The sequence below is a fragment of the Nerophis lumbriciformis genome, linkage group LG29 (assembly GCF_033978685.3).
Source record: "Nerophis lumbriciformis linkage group LG29, RoL_Nlum_v2.1, whole genome shotgun sequence".
NCBI lineage: Eukaryota > Metazoa > Chordata > Actinopteri > Syngnathiformes > Syngnathidae > Nerophis > Nerophis lumbriciformis.
The window spans coordinates 33,612,013-33,631,757 of NC_084576.2; the positions used below are offsets into that span (position 1 = coordinate 33,612,013).

The window sequence follows — 19,745 nt, forward strand, 5'->3', positions numbered from 1 at the left end:
CACCAAAACTAACCTGTTATACAGGAGGAAAAAGCATTTCAATTGTTCACAGACTGGTCGCGCTCATCAGAATGACAAGACACTTCCGGTCTGCAGGTGATAGCATTCAATTGGGAAGAAACGCCCTACTGCCCCCTACTGACCAATGTGAATACTGAAAAATGTGTAAAGACAGCTCCAAAAACGAATTCAAACCACAAAATCAAATAAATAAATCAACACAAAAATGTGACACATTATGGGTGGGTCACATATGCATGTACAGTAGATGGCAGTATAAAGTTTAAAAGTGTCACAACATTGCTGTTTACGGCAGACAAACTGCTTTACGGTAGACGAAAACTTGACTGCTGTTGTTGTGTGTTGTTACCGCGCTGGGAGGACGTTAATGAAACTCCCTAACAATAAACCCACATAAGAAACCAAGAACTCGCCCTCCATCATTAGCTGTTTATATTGTGGGAAAGCGGACGTGTGAACAGGCTGTCAACACGTCACTCAGGTCCGCATGGAGCTGAGTGGATTGGATTAATGAAGAACTTGACTATTTGAGTACGAATACAACATTTCCATTGTCTTTATCGCCTACTACTCGCCCTATACAATATTCTGGGATGTTATTTTGGGGCTCCTGGGAGCCCGGGTGTCTAGAAGTGTAACAGATAGCTAAATGGACACCTCCACTATCATGTCACTAAGCCCTCCTGTGTGGACGGAATGTCATGTCATTCCACCGCCTGCTGCTGGGAATGTCTGCATGATGTGAGCATGCTGATGACCATGACACTAAAAGTAGAGTGGGACTAACGTGTCACAATGACACCACTTGTAAACATGGCCTTGGATCTGCCAGGCAACTGCTGGGTGCCACCCGTCTGATGGAAGGTTCATGTTAGGATATTAGAAGTTAGGTTTAAGTTCAGTGGGGCAACAGAACCATGGTCATACTGCATACTTGCCAACCCTCCCGGATTTTCCGGGAGACTCCCGAAATTCAGCGCCTCTCCCGAAAACCTCCCGGGACAAATGTTCTCCCGAAAATCTCCCGAAATTCAGGCGGACTCCGCTAACCCACAACATAAACAGCGTACCTGCTCAATCACGTTATAACTGTAGAATGATGGAGGGCAAGTTCTTGGTTTCTTATGTGGGTTTATTGTTAGGCAGTTTCATTAACGTCCTCCCAGCGCGGTAACAACACACAACAACAGCAGTCACGTTTTCGTCTACCGTAAAGCAGTTCGTCTGCCGTAAAAACAGCAATGTGGTGACACCCTTAAACAGGACAATACTGCCATCTAGTGCATTTGATGAAAGCACTTTTGTGCGTGCCACACAGCAATGCATCATCAGAGAGGGTGTTCAGCATGGTTCGAAAAATAGTGACAGAGAATAGAACAAGGATGGACAATTCAACCCTTAACTCAACAATGAGTAGATGAGTGTTATGTGTGTGTGTATATGTGTAAATAAATGAACACTGAAATTAAAGTTTTTATTTTATATATATATATATAAATATATATATAATAAAATAAATATATATTTATAGCTAGAATTCATTGAAAGTCAAGTATTTCTTTCATATATATACATATATATATATATATGTCTTAATAAGGTTATCCAAAAAATAGTGCTCGATACCGTAGTAGAGCGCAATATACGTATGTGTGGGGAAAAAAAATCACAAGACTATTTCATCTCTACAGGCCTGTTTCATGAGGGGGGTACCCTCAATCGTCAGGAGATTGAGATTTTTTCCCCCACACATACATATATATATATATATATATATATATATATATATATATATATATATATATATATATATATATATATATATGAAATATTTGACTTGACTTAGTATTTTGTGAAGTATTTCATATATATATATATATATATATATATATATATATATATATATATATATATATATATATATATATATATATATCCATATATAATAAAATAAATATATATTTATAGCTGGAATTCACTGAAAGTCAAGTATTTCTTATATATATATATATATATATATATATATATATATATATATATATAAGAAATACTTGACTTTCAGTGAAATGTGTATATACGCATATATATATATGAAATACTTGACTTAGTATTTCGTCAAATATTTCTTATATATATATATATATATATATATATATATATAATAAAATAAATATAAATTTATAGCTAGAATTCATTGAAAGTCAAGTATTTCTTATATATATATATATATATATATATATATATATATATATGAAATACTTGACTTAGTATTTCGTGAAGTATTTCATATATATATATACATATATATATATATATATCCATATATAATAAAAGAAATATATATTTATAGCTGGAATTCACTGAAAGTCAAGTATTTCTTATATATATATATATATATATATATATATATATATATATATATATATATATATATATATATATATATACGTATATATATATATATATATATATATATATATATATATGAAATACTTGACTTAGTATTTCGTCAAGTATTTCTTATATATATATATATATATATATATATATATATATATATATATATAAAACAGTATATGAAATACTTGGTGAAATCTAGCTGTAAATATACTCCTCCCCTCTTAACCACGCCCCCCGCCCCCTCGCCCCCACCTCCCGAAATCGGAGGTCTCAAGGTTGGCAAGTATGTCATACTGTACATACACAATCACATCTGGAATACTTCTAATATGGTCAAATAAGCACAATGTTGGTTTTATTTCATAAAAACACAATTGAATTGTTCTTATCAGAGAATCTGATCAAAAATATAAATTTTTTCACAGCTATCTTTGTGTATCACAAGTAGCATAATGCTAATCATTTTCAGCAACTTGCTTCCCCGACATTTCTAAACCAATTTAAACTACAAAAGCCCAAAAGCAGTGAAGTTGTCACGTTGTGTAAATGGTAAATAAAAAGAGAATACAACAAATCCTTTTCAACTTATATTCAATTGAATAGACTGCAAAGACAAGATATTTAACGTTCGAACTGGTAAAATGTGTTATTTTTTGCAAATATTAGCTCAAACGCTGGGGAAGGATGAGTAAAAAAATACAATCCAGACTGGGCTCCTAAGGGGCCCCAGTCTGGAGTGGGAAAAAAACCTCCATAGCAAAGCACATATACATATTACAACATACATCTCCAGATATCTAGCAACAGAGGGGAGGGAGTGCGGGGTCATGATGGTAGGCCGCAGCTCTTCAGGCGCTGCCCATCTTTCCATCACCCCTATGGGATTTGCGTCGATGGCGTTGGGTTGGGGGGGGATGCATGTTTGTGTGTAAGCCCCGCAGTGTGTCTCTGTTCCGCGGCCTTGATGTTTGTGCAGTCGCTAGTCCAAAGTCAACAACTTGTTGTGTCTTCGCTGCACTGTCCTTCAGGAGAGTCTCCAAGCCAGGGAAACAATCCAAGTTAGAACGTTTTGTATGCGAGTGAAAATAACATTTGCTTTTCACTTTAAATTGTCTATGACTGGTCCTCAAAATTTTGAATTTGATGCCTGCGACATGTTTCGAAAAAGCTGGCACAAGTGGCAAAAAAGACTGAGACAGTTGAGGAATGCTTGTCAAAGACTTATTTGGGAACATCCCACAGGTGAACAGGCTAATTGGGAACAGGTGGGTGCCATGATTGGGTATAAAAGCAGCTTCCATGAAATGCTCAGTCGTTCACAAACAAGGACGGGGGCGAGGGTCACCACTTTGTCAACAACAAATTGTTTAAGAACAACATTTCTCAACAAGGAATTTAGGGATTTCGCCATCTACGCTCCGTAATATCATCAAAAGGTTCAGAGAATCTGGAGAAATCACTGCACGTAAGCCATGATATTACACACCTTGGATCCCTCAGGCGCTACTGCATCAAAAAGCCACATCAGTGTGTAAAGGATATCTCCACATGGTCTCAGGAACACTTCAAAAAAACCACTGTCAGTAACTACAGTTTGTTGCTCCATATGTAAGTGCAAGTTAAAACTCTACTATGCAAAGCCAAAGCCATTTATCAACAACACCCAGAAACGACGCCGGCTTCACTGGGCCCCGAACTCATCTAAGATGGACTGATGCAAAGTGGACAAGTGTTCTGTGGTCTGACGAGTCCACATTTCAAATTGTTTTTGGAAACCGTGGACCAAAGAGGAAAAGAACCATCCGGACTGTTCTAGGGTGAAAGTGTAAAAGGCAGCATGTGTGATGGTATGGGGGTGTATTAGTGGCCAAGACATGGGTAACTTACACATCTGTGAAGGCACCATTAATGCTGAAAGGTACATACAGCTTTTGGAGCAACATATGTTGTTATCATGGACGCCCCTGCTTATTTCAGCGAGACGATGCCAAGCCAGGTGTTACAACAGCGTGGCTTCATAGTAGGGCTGAAACGATGCGTCGACGTCATCGGTTACGTAAATACGTCGAGGACGTTTTTGTTCGTCGACGCGTCGCATATTTACGTCACACTACCGTCATGGCGGAGCGCAAAGCAGACGATGCGAGCGGTGCGAGCGAGGGGAAAAAAGCACGCCAAAAGTCGTCAAAAGTGTGGGAGTATTTCAATAAACGGCCTAAGAAGAAACGCTACTTTTACTCCGCTACTTTTATCTACATTCAGCTCGCTACTCGCTACTAATTTTTATCGATCTGTTAATGCACGCTTTGTTTGTTTTGGTCTGTCAGACAGACCTTCATAGTGCCTGCCTTACTGGTGACGTTTCACTCCGTTCCACCAATCAGATGCAGTCACTGGTGACGTTGGACCAATCAAACAGAGCCAGGTGGTCACATGACCTGACTTAAACAAGTGGAAAAACTTATTGGGGTGTTACCATTTAGTGGTCAATTGTACGGAATATGTACTGTACTGTGCAATCTACTAATAAAAGTTCCAATCAATCAATCAAAAGTGTGAAGGAAAAAAGACCCTTTTTTATTTCAACCGTAAAGACTGACTGCACAGTTCCTGTCTTCACAATAAAAGTCCCGCTCCATCGCGCCTGCGCTTTCAAAATAAGAGTCTCCGAAAGCCAGCGCAAACAAGCTAGCAAGCTACGGAGTTTGCCGCCAATGTATTTCTTGTAAAGGGTATAAAAACGAATATGGAAGCTGGACAAATAAGATGCCAAAAACCAACCACTTTCATGTGGTATTAGACAAAAAGGAGGAACTTTTTTTCTCCTCCATTTGAAAACGTGGACGTTATCATCACTACTGTCTGATTACAATCAATGCAAGTCATCACAATCAGGTAATACACCAACTTATATTCTTGTCTTCATGAAAGAAAGGAATCTATATGTGTTAAACATGCATGTATATTCATTAAAACACCTTTAACATGTGAACAAAAACGGCAAAATAAATAAATATAAATTATATACTGTATATATCAATGTATGTATATATATATATATATATATATATATGTGTGTGTGTGTATATATATATACACACATATATATATATATATATATATATATATATATATATATATATATATATATATATATATATATGTGTGTGTATGTTACTCAGTACTTGAGTAGTTTTTTCACAACATACTTTTTACTTTTACTCAAGTAAATATTTGGGTGACTACTCCTTACTTGTACTTGAGTAATAAATCTCTAAAGTAACAGTACTCTTACTTGAGTACAATTTCTGGCTACTCTACCCACCTCTGCTAATAATGTTGTTGTATGCACAACGGCTATAAACGAACATTTGAAAAGAAAACACCCGACAGCGTTCTTGCCATCACCATCAACAAGTCAATCGTCCGCGTGAGTATACGTTGTCATCATTACACAAAAAAATGAATGTGTCATTTGTATCTGCGTTGTAAATTCATAAACTAAAACACTGTTTCGCTCTGAGAGGCGCGTTTGGCGTGCCTGTTCAGTGTTTACAAAGATGCGCTCCTCTTTAACGCTAACGTTAATTAGTTGTGCAAATACCTTTTACAACATTAACAGTTACATATACTATGTACAAACCAACAATTAACTTTCACTTTAATCATACTATCATTGTTGTGTTATTAAGCAAAATAAGCAATACTTTTACTTTTGTTGAAATGTTTACACTGTTACAGAATATTTCGTTTTGCACTTTTTTGTATTGGATGTTTATCTTTATTTTTGCACATTTTAGCAAATAAGCAATACTTTTACTTTTGAAATGCTTATACTATTGCAGAATATTAAGATTTGCACTGGATGTTTACTTTTATATTTGCACATTAAAAAGCAAATAAGCTACTTTTAATTGTGTTAAATGTTAAAAGTTTTAAATGTTTACATTGTTACAGAATATTTTGTCATGTTGTTGTCAATGTTGACTGAGTGGCCATACTTTTTTTTTTGTAAATAAAAGCCATGCCTTTTGAAAAAACTGGCCTACATTTATTTTTTCATCTTCATTTTACCGGTAAATAAAAAAAATAATCGGTAAAAGGAAAAATAATCTATAGATTAATCGAAAAAAATAATCTATAGATTAACCGATTAATCGAAAAAAATAATCTATAGATTAATCGATAGAAAAATAATCGTTAGCTGCAGCCTTACTTCATAGTAAAAGAGTGCGGGTACTAGACTCAAGACAGACTTCCTATCAGTTTCAGCATCACGTCATCACCTCAGCTTCAACATGATTCTTGTCATGCGGGTATGCACATGAAACAGACACGGTAGGTACGTGGTCATGTTGGATTTACCAGCCGACGGTGCTGTCAAATCCTTTTTTTACTCACTTCTGAGAAAGATTTGAGCGCGGCTGATCTTTTGACGCTCCTGGGAGAATCTGGGAAGTCTCGCCACGGCCGGCATTTTCCTGGATACCTCCCAGAACTAGTCCTTCGGGGAACAGTCGGTTAGGTGGAATACAAATAAAAGAATGGGTGGCAACTAGTCAAGTCTTGGTATTATCCTAAATCTCTGCTCTTTCTAGGGCTGTCTTCAGTCAACGTAATGGTCTTCCAGTCATATGTGCACTTGTGGAGCAATGTTGCAATGCTGATGATGCCAGAGACCATATGCTCAAGAGAAAAAAATAAAACTACGCCAGATAGGAGGGGGGGGGGGGGGGTATTCTGATATATGTGCCGTCACCAACTCTAAAAATGTTTACACTGTTTTTGTCCTAAGGATGAAAACTAAAAGCAGTAAGCTGTTTCTATGCGCTCAGTGAGTTGCCAGAGAGCCAAAATAAAAGCCGGTCATCCCAGTTAGCGACTCGTCACGTCGACATGGAGAAGGAGAGACTCTCTGCCAAGTCTGTCGCCAGCTGTGAAAGTCAACAGAGCGGACCATTTCATTCCGTTTTGCCAAGACCACGTGAAGGATTGACCCTAGATTCCGGACTATAAGCCTCAACTTTTTTTTCCTACGCTTTGAACCCTGCGGCTTCTAAAGAACGGCGCGGCTGATTTATGTAATGTTTTGTGTTCAATAGTTTTCATTAAACCCAAAGCTCATTCTCAGAGAGAATGCCAAGAGTGTGCAAAGCAGTAATCATTACGCACATATATACATATACATATATACACATACATACATATTAACACATATATACATATATATATATATATATATACACATGTAAGTGAAGTGAATTATATTTAAATAGCGCTTTTCTCTAGTGACTCAAAGCACTTTTACAACGTGAAAGCCAATATCTAAGTTCCATTTAAAGCAGTGTGGGTGGCACTGGGAGCAGGTGGGTCAAGTGTCTTGCCCAAGGACACAACGGCAGTGACTAGGATGGCGGAAGCAAGGATCGAACTTGGAACCCTCAAGTTGCTGGCACGGCCGCTCTACCAACCGAGCTATACCGCCCTCACATAGACACATATATACATATACACACATACATAGACACTTATATACATATACACACATACATTGACACATATACATATACACACACATACATAGACACTTATATACATATACACACATACATAGACACTTATATACATATACACACATACATTGACACATATACATATACACACACATACATAGACACTTATATACATATACACACATACATAGACACATTTATACATATACACACATATATACATTTATACACACATGCATAGACACATATATATACACACATACATAGACACATTTTTACACAATCATAGACACATTCATACATATACACACACATACATACACACATACATAGACACAAATATACATATACACACACACATACATAGACACATATATACACAATTATAGACACATTCATACATATACACACACATACATAGACAGATTTATACATATACACACATACATAGACACATATATACATATACACACACATACATAGACACATATACATATACACACATACATAGACCTGTATATACATATACACATTTACATAGACACATATATACATACACACACATACATAGACACGTATATACATACACACACATACATAGACACATATATACATACACACACATACATAGACACGTATATACATACACACACATACATAGACACATATACATACACACACATACATAGACCTATATATACACATTTACATAGACACATTTATACATATACACACATACATAAACACATATATACATATACACACATACATACATATACACACATACATAGACCTATATATACATATACACATTTACATAGACACATATATACATACACACACATACATAGACACATATACATACACACACATACATAGACCTATATATACATATACACATTTACATAGACACATTTATACATACACACACATACATAGACACTTATATACCGTATTTTCCGCACTATTAGCCGCACCTAAAAACCAAAAATTTACTCAAAAGCTGACAGTGCGCCTTATAACCCGGTGCGCTTTATATATGGATTAATATTAAGATTCATTTTCATAAAGTTTCGGTCTCGCAACTACGGTAAACAGCCGCCATCTTTTTTCCCCGTAGAAGAGGAAGTGCTTCTTCTTCTACGCAAGCAACCGCCAAGGTAAGCACCCGCCCCCATAGAACAGGAAGCGCTTCTTCTTCTACTGTAAGCAACCACCCGCCCGCGTAGAAGAAGAAGAAGCGCGCGGATATTACGTTTCATTACCTTTGTGTGTTTACATCTGTAAAGACCACAAAATGGCTCCTACTAAGCGACAGGGATCCGGTTCATGAAAAGACTCCATCCGCACACGGACTACTATTTCACAGCAACTGCCTAAAGACTTTCAAGAAAAGCTGGCTACTTTCCGTGCATATTGTAAAAACAAGATAGCTGAAAAAAAGATCCGGCCAGAGAACATTATCAACATGGACGAGGTTCCACTGACTTTTGATATTCCTGTGAACCGCACTGTGGATACAACGGGAGCACGTACGGTGAATATTCGCACCACAGGGAATGAGAAGTCATCCTTCACTGTGGTTCTAGCTTGCCATGCTAATGGCCAGAAACTTCCACCCATGGTGATATTCAAAAGGAAGACCTTGCCAAAAGAGACCTTTCCAGCCGGCGTCATCATAAAAGCTAACTCGAAGGGATGGATGAATGAAGAAAAGATGAGCGAGTGGTTAAGGGAAGTTTACGCGAAGAGGCCGGGTGGCTTTTTTCACGCAGCTCCGTCCATGTTGATATACGACTCCATGCGCGCCCACATCACGCTGGTTTTTAATATATTATTAAAGTTTGACTGACCTATCTGACTGTTTTTTTGACATTCCTTTAGCGCAGTTAGATGCGGCTTATAACACGGGGCGGCTTATAGGTGGACAAAGTTTTGAAATATGCCGTTCATTGAAGGCGCGGCTTATAACCCAGGGCGGCTTATGGTGCGGAAAATACGGTATATACATATACACACATACATACACATTTATACATATACATATACACATATACATAGACACATATATACATATACATATACACACACATACATAGACACATATATACATATACACACATACATACACATATATACATATACATATACACATATACATAGACACATATATACATATACACATATACATAGACACATATTTACATATATACACATATATAGACACATATACACACATACATAGATACATATATACACAATCATAGACACATTCATACATATATACACACACATACATAGACACATATATACATACACACACATACCTAGACACATATATACTGTACATATACACACACACATAGACATATATATAAATATATACACATACATAGACACATATATACATACACACACATACAGACACATATATATATACATATACACACACATACATAGACACATATATACATATACACACATACATATACACACATACATACACATATATACATATACACATACACATAGACACATATATACATATACAAATACACACACATACATAGACACATATATACATATACACACATACATACACATATATACATATACATATACACATATACATAGACACATATATACACAATCATAGACACATTCATACATATACACACACATACATAGACACATATATACTGTACATATACACACACATACATAGACACATATATACATATACACACATACATAGACACATATATACATATACACACACACATAGACACATATATATAAATATATACACATACATAGACACATATATACATGCACACACATACATAGACACTTATATACATATACACACACACAGACACATATATAAATATAATATACATATATACATACACATATATATGTGCACACATACAGATACATACACATATATCTCCGTAGCAGAACCTCCAGGTTCTGTAACAGCTTCTTCCCTCAGGCCGTAAGACTCTTGAACGCATCATAATAATCCCCTCAATTCCCCCCCAAAAATGGATTAACTGGCTGGAATAAAAAGACAATATAACATACATCCATAAACGTGCAATATATTCATCTGTACAGTAATCTATTTATTTATATCTGCACCTTATTGCGCTTATCTTATCCTGTACTGTAAAGTTCACATTTGAATGACAATAAAAGGAAATCTAAGTCTATATACATACATATACATATACACATATACATATATACATACATACATACACACACATACATATATACACACATACATACACACACATACATATATACACACATACATACACACACATACATATATACACACATGCATACACACACATACATATATACACACATGCATACACACACATACATATATACAGGTATATACATATATATACATATAAAAATAGCACACAATCATTGGAGCAGCTTGAACAGCGCCATCAGACTAGAAACTTCTACATGTGCTGTGTCAGCGCACAGAAGCGAGCATGTGTGAGAGAACTTACCAGTTTCCTGGGAGTTGAGCACCTCCAGGGCGTGCATCATGGCACTGGCAAACACGTTGGCATCCTCCTTGCTGCCAAAGTTCAGCCCATAAACCTGCCGGGCATCCCGCCATTGGTGGAAGGTCTGCGTGGCCTGGTTGTACTTCAGTCCTTTGGGAATGGCACAGTTGATCACCACCTGGTGAGGCATGAAAGAAGGTAAGTGTTTATATATATATCACACATCGGTCTGGTAGATAGCGGCGAATCATTCTCAGTGCTAACATTAAGAAGATGGGTTGACACACTTTATTCATGCGTATTATTTCCAGGCTTTCTGTCACGGCGTGGGCTCGAACCAGCTTTTCTCCGGCAGCTGGGTCTGCCAGCACCTCCGTTGGCAGCGCGCCGAGACACGCCCGTGCTCGCGCTGGCCCCGCCCACAGACAGATTTATACATATACACACATACATAGACACATATATACATATACACACACATACATAAACACATATATACACAATCATAGACACATTCATACATATACACACATACATAGACACTTATATACATATACACGCATACATAGACACATTTATACATATACACATACATAGACACATATATACATATACACACATACATAGACACATATATACATATACACACATACATAGACACATATATACATTTATACACACATGCATAGACACATATATATACACACATACATAGACACGTATATACATATACACACATACATAGACACATGTATACATATACACACACATACATGGACACATATATACATATACACACACACTTACATAGACACATATATACACAATTATAGACACATTCATACATATACACACACATACATAGACAGATTTATACATATACACACATACATAGACACATATATACATATACAGACACATACATAAACACTTATATACACAATCATAGACACATTCATACATATACACATACATAAACACTTATATACACAATCATAGACACATTCATACATATACACACACATACATAGACACATATACATATACACACATACATAGACCTATATGTACATATACACATTTACATAGACACATATATACATATACACACATACATAGACACATATATACATATACACACATACATACACATATATACATATACATATATACATAGACACATATATACATATACACATATATACATATACACACACATACAGACACATATATATACATATACACACATACATACACATATATACACAATCATAGACACATTCATACATATACACACATACATAGACACTTATATACATATACACGCATACATAGACACATTTATACATATACACATACATAGACACATATATACATATACACACATACATAGACACATATATACATATACACACATACATAGACACATATATACATTTATACACACATGCATAGACACATATATATACACACATACATAGACACGTATATACATATACACACATACATAGACACATGTATACATATACACACACATACATGGACACATATACATATACACACACACTTACATAGACACATATATACACAATTATAGACACATTCATACATATACACACACATACATAGACAGATTTATACATATACACACATACATAGACACATATATACATATACAGACACATACATAAACACTTATATACACAATCATAGACACATTCATACATATACACATACATAAACACTTATATACACAATCATAGACACATTCATACATATACACACACATACATAGACACATATACATATACACACATACATAGACCTATATGTACATATACACATTTACATAGACACATATATACATATACACACATACATAAACACATATATACATATACATATACACATATACATAAACACATATATACATATACACATATACATAGACACATATATACATATACACACATACATACACATATATACATATACATATATACATAGACACATATATACATATACACATATATACATATACACACACATACAGACACATATATATACATATACACACATACATACACATATATACATATACATATACACACATACATAGACACATATATACATATACACACATACATACATAGACACATATATACATATACACACATACTGTACATACATAGACACATATATACACATAGACACATATATACATATACACACACATACAGACACAAAAATATACATATACACACACATACATAGACACATATATACATATACACACATACATACACATATATACATATACATATACACATATACATAGACACATATATACATATACATATACACATATACATAGACACATATTTACATATATACACACATATATAGATACATATACACACATACATAGATACATATATACACAATCATAGACACATTCATACATATACACACATACATAGACACATATATACTGTACATATATGCACACACATACAAAGACACATATATACATATACACACACACACATAGACACATATATAAATATATACACACACAGACACATATATAAATATAATATGGGTTGTACTTGTATAGCGCTTTTCTACCTTCAAGGTACTCAAAGCGCTTTGACACTACTTCCACATTTACCCATTCACACACACATTCACACACTGATGGAGGGAGCTGCCATGCAAGGCGCTAACCAGCAGCCATCAGGAGCAAGGGTGAAGTGTCTTGCTCAGGACACAACGGACATGACGAGGTTGGTACCAGGTGGGGATTGAACCACGGCCACTCTTCCACTGCGCCACGCCGTCCGTGACTTCCTTGTTTCCGTGTCTGATGTCCGTGTTGTCCTCCCGCAGTGGATTTGTCCGCTTCCTCACTCATCACTCTGGTAACACTCAGCAGTTAATTCCTACACATAGTCTTACGCCATACACCCTTTGAGTTTTGTCACACTCCATTCCTCTGTTGTTTAATTAAATATGTTCTTCTTTATTTTGTATATTATATTGTTTATATATATATATATATATATATATATATATATATATATATGTATGTGTGGGGAAAAAAATCACAAGACTATTTCATCTCTACAGGCCTGTTTCATGAGGGGGGGTACCCTCAATCATCAGGAGATTTTAATGGGAGCATTCACATACCATGGTTTATATAGGGCACAGAGTGGGTGGGTACAGGCTGGCCTAGGGGCGTGGTGATTGGCTCATGTGTTACCTAGGAGGTGTTTCCGTCTATGGCGGCATGCTGTTACAATTTCGCTGCGCTTTTTGAGGGATGACAGGTCTGGACGGTAAATAATAAACAGTTTCTCTTTCAAGCATAGGTTGCATCTTTTATTACCACTATTGTAAGGTGTGCTGGATGCAAGAATTTGCCATGTTATTGAATATTCAACATTATTGTCTTTGAGGTCCCAAATGTGTTTGCTGAGTTCTGTGGTATTTCGCAGGTTTTGGTTCCTGAAAGAAGCCTTGTGATTGTTCCATCTGGTTTTGAATTCTCCCTCGGTTAATCCTACATATGTGTCGGATGTGTTAATGTCCTTGCGTATTACCTTAGATTGGTAGACAACTGATGCTTGTAAGCACCCCCCGTTGAGAGGGCAATCAGGTTTCTTTCGACAGTTACAGTCTTTGTTGGTTTTGGAGTCGCTCTGTGTGGGGGCCGACGGCTCATTTGCAATTGTTTTGTTGTGGTTTGAGATGATTTGTCGTATATTGTTCATGCAGCTGTAGCTCAATTTAATGTTGTTCTTGTTGAATACTTTTCTTAGGGTGTTGTCTTTGGGAAAGTGTTTGTCAATCAGATTGAGGAATTTGTGTCCAATGTTAGTTGAGACGTTTTTGCTGTATGGGGGGTTGTACCAGATGATGTTGTTTCGTTTTCTGTTCTTTTTTGGCTGGTTTCCTGGCGTGGGTTCATAGGTGAGGGTGAAATTGTATCCGCTTTCATCAAGGGCTTTTTGGTACGGGGGGGTTGCTTGGTCAAATTCAGCTTTGCTAGATGACAGCATCGATAGCCTTTTATTAATTCCGGTAGGTATTCTTTTCGTGGTGGTGGGTGGGTGGTTGCTGTCATGGTGCACGTATTGGAGTGTTGTGTTGGGTTTCGTGAATGGTTGGTAGCTGTTATTTCTCAGGTTGAAAGTGACGTCAAGGAAGTTGACGGTTTGCTTGTTGGCTTCAATCGTGATCCGTAGGCCGTTCTCTTTGAAAATTTGGCATATATATATATATATATATATATATATATATATATAATAAATACATAGAGCAATATTACCCCCTTGTGGTTCTGTGCCGTCACAACTCCCTCCTGTAAACATAACCCTTTCCAGGGCCAAATAAAACAAACTCAAGGCTCCCGGGCCTTGAGTTTGAAACCTGTGCTTTACACGTACCGCCCATCGTCCCCAGTGGTGCCATGCATGTGCAGCGAGGACTTGGCAGCCGAGTGCGTGCGCAGCAAGTTCATGTGCAGCCAGACATCAGCTGCCACGGAAATGCTGACAACGTCCACTTTGTCAGCCAAAAGGACAACTCGGTCATGACTGGAGAGAAAAGGTTTAGAGCGCCGACATTTTTTTTTTGGTTTCTTTGAAAATGTAGGTGGGTGAGGCAAGCGCCATCCACAATATTTCATGAATAGAAAGAGCATCATGCACAGCAGGGGGGAGGTGCAAAGTTTTTCCAGCGAGGACCGCATTTAGTCGGAAGGAAAGATGTGGCGGACACTTTGATGGTTTTTTGCACGTTAAAAGATGCTAAAAGCCATCCATCCATCTCCTTCCGGTCGGGTCGCGGGGGCAGCAGCCTAAGCAGAGAAGCCCAGACTTCCCTCTCCCCAGCCACTTCGTCCAGCTCTTCCTGTGGGACCCCGAGGCGTTCCCAGGCCAGCCGGGAGACATAGTCTTCCCAACGTGTCCTGGGTCTTCCCCGCGGCCTCCTACCGGTCGGACGTGCCCTAAACACCTCCCTAGGGAGGCGTTCGGGTGGCATCCTGACCAGATGCCCGAACCACCTCATCTGGCTCCTCTTGATGTGGAGGAGCAGCGGCTTTACTTTGAGCCCCCCCCCGGATGGCAGAGCTTCTCACCCTATCTCTAAGGGAGAGACCCGCCACCCGGCGGAGGAAACTCATTTCGGCCGCTTGTACCCGTGATCTTGTCCTTTCGGTCATAACCCAAAGCTCATGACCATAGGTGAGGATGGGAACATAGATCGACCGGTAAATTGAGAGCTTTGCCTTCCGGCTCAGCTCCTTCTTCACCACAACGGATCGATACAGCGTCCGCATTACTGAAGACGCCGCACCGATCCGCCTGTCAATCTCACCATCCACTCTTCCCTCAATCGTGAACAAGACTCCGAGGTACTTGAACTCCTCCACTTGGGGCAAGATCTCCTCCCCAACCCGGAGATGGCACTCCACCCTTTTCCGGGCGAGAACCATGGACTCGGACTTTGAGGTGCTGATTCTCATCCCAGTCGCTTCACACTCGGCTGCGAACCGATCCAGTGAGAGCTGAAGATCCTGGCCAGATGAAGCCATCAGGACCACATCATCTGCAAAAAGCAGAGACCTAATCCTGCAGCCACCAAACCAGATCCCCTCAACGCCTTGACTGTGCCTAGAAATTCTGTCCATAAAAGTTCAGAACAGAATGGGTGACAAAGGGCAGCCTTGGCGGAGTCCAACCCTCACTGGAAATGTGTCCGACTTACTGCCGGCAATGCGGACCAAGCTCTGACACTGATCATACAGGGAGCGGACCGCCACAATCAGACAGTCCGATACCCCATACTCTCTGAGCACTCCCCACAGGACTTCCCGAGGGACACGGTCGAATGCCTTCTCCAAGTCCACAAAACACATGTAGACTGGTTGGGCAAACTCCCATGCACCCTCAAGGATCCTGCCGAGAGTATAGAGCTGGTCCACAGTTCCACGACCAGGACGAAAACCACACTGTTCCTCCTGAATCCGAGGTTCGACTATCCGACGTAGCCTCCTCTCCAGTACACCTGAATAGACCTTACCGGGAAGGCTGAGGAGTGTGATCCCACGATAGTTAGAACACACCCTCCGGTTCCCCTTCTTAAAGAGAGGAACCACCACCCCGGTCTGCCAATCCAGAGGTACCGCCCCCGATGTCCACGCGACGCTGCAGAGTCTTGTCAACCAAGACAGCCCCACAGCATCCAGAGCCTTAAGGCACTCCGGGCGGATCTCATCCACCCCCGGGGCCTTGCCAACGAGGAGCTTTTTAACTACCTCAGCAACCTCAGCCCCAGAAATAGGAGAGCCCACCACAGACTCCCCAGGCACTGCTTCCTCATAGGAAGACGTGTTGGTGGGATTGAGGAGGTCTTCGAAGCATTAAAGCCAAACAATGCAAGTTATATCTAAGCTTTGTGTTATAGGTGACAAAAACAATGAGTGTAATCTAGGGTTGTAAGGTACACCGGTACTAGTGTAGCACCGTGATACTAATGAATCAATGTCTCATTTGGTGACAACTATCAAAATGAGGGTGGTCCCAAAAAGGAGGGATTTTTCACATTGACTGTGTCGCTTTTAAAAGTGCTCCCCCTCTGGTCAACATATGAAATAACAAGTGTGTGTAAGAAATTGAAATGCGCCAAAATTAACCAAAAAAATAATAAATAAATATGTACATAGAGACATACTGTAATAACTTGAAGTAAATAATGAAGATTAAAAGCCAATTACAGACAAAAAATTCAACGACAAAATAATTGACTATAAGCAGTCTTTTTCTCACAATGTGTCGACTTTTTTTCTTATAAAATTGTGAACAATTTCTCATATTCTTTCTGTTTCTGTAATATTGCAATATTTTCTCGTAAAATTATGACTTTTTTAATGTAAAATTATTACTTTTTAATGCAAAATGGTGACATTTGTCATATAAAATTCCGACTTTTCTCACAATATTGCCAATCTTTTTGGTTGTTCCTGTAAAATTGTGACATTTTTTGAGTAAAATTATGACTTTTGTCATAATTTTGCCAAGTAAAATTCCGATTGCTATTAGAATATTGCACACATTTTAAAAGTTTTCTTGTAAAATTGCGACTGTTATTGAGTAAAATTCCAACTTTTATCATAATATTGCACAAATGTTCAGTTTTTCTTGTAACATTTCGACTTGCGTTGAGTAAAATGACGACTTTTATTATAATACTGCCAACATTCTAAGTTCTTCTTGTGAAGTTGTGTTCCAACTCATTTTTCACAACAAGCTTTTTTATATTTGCATAGTATGTATATATTATTAATGTTGTAAAAACACTTCTTTATATATCTAGAAAGGCTGGTCCTAAAGATGGATTTTTCAAATTGACTTTGTGTCGCTTTTAAAAGTGCTCCCCCTCTGGTCAACATATGAAATAACAAGTGTGTGTAAGAAATTGAAATGAGCCCCCTTTGGCCAAAATGTATTTAAAAATTAATGAAAATAAAAATGTATATAGAGACATACTGTAAAAGCTTAAAATAAATAATGAAGGTTAAAAAACAATTACAAAGAAAATAAACAAAAACAACAACAAAAAACTAAAATGTGTGTCGACTTTTTTCTTATAAAATTGGGAACAATTTCTGATATTCTTTCTGTTTCTGTAATGCAATATTTTCTCGTAAAATTATGACTTTTTAATGCAAAATGGTGACATTTGTCATATAAAATTCTGACTTGTATCACAATATTGCCCATTTTTTTGTTGTTCTTGTAAAATAATAAAAAATGTTTCGAGTAAAACGATGACTTTTGTCATAATTTTGCCAAGCAAAATTTAGATTATTATTATAATATTGTCAAAATTTTTACAATTTTCTTAAAAACCTGTGACTTTTGTCGAGTAAAATGACGACTCTTTTCATAAAATTGCCAACATTTTAAGCATTTCTTGTAAAATCGAGTAAAACGATGACTTTTGTCAAAATTTTGCCAAGCAAAATTTAGATTATTATTATAATATTGTCAAAATTTTACAATTTTCTTAAAAACTTGTGACTTTTGTCGAGTAAAATGACGACTCTTTTCATAAAATTGCCAACATTTTAAGCATTTCTTGTAAAATTGTGACTGTTATCGAGTAAAATTCCAACTTTTATCATAACATTGCACAAATGTTCAGTTTTTCTTGTAACATTTTGACTTGCGTTGAGTAAAATGACGACTTTTATTGTAATACTGCCAAC

At 37.3% G+C, this 19,745-nt stretch overlaps 1 protein-coding gene across 4 annotated transcripts in view; it reads right to left on the bottom strand.

Annotated features, from left to right (window-relative positions):
* enah (ENAH actin regulator) overlaps window positions 1–19,745 on the bottom strand; it is a 165,088-nt gene that overhangs the window by 72,333 nt on the left and 73,010 nt on the right. For all 4 annotated transcript variants that reach the window (XM_061924464.1, XM_061924462.1, XM_061924461.2 and 1 more), the window contains exon 3: window positions 11,468–11,645. In XM_061924464.1, coding sequence (XP_061780448.1) covers window positions 11,468–11,645 — 178 coding nt within the window. The remainder of the gene's footprint in view (window positions 1–11,467; window positions 11,646–19,745) is intronic.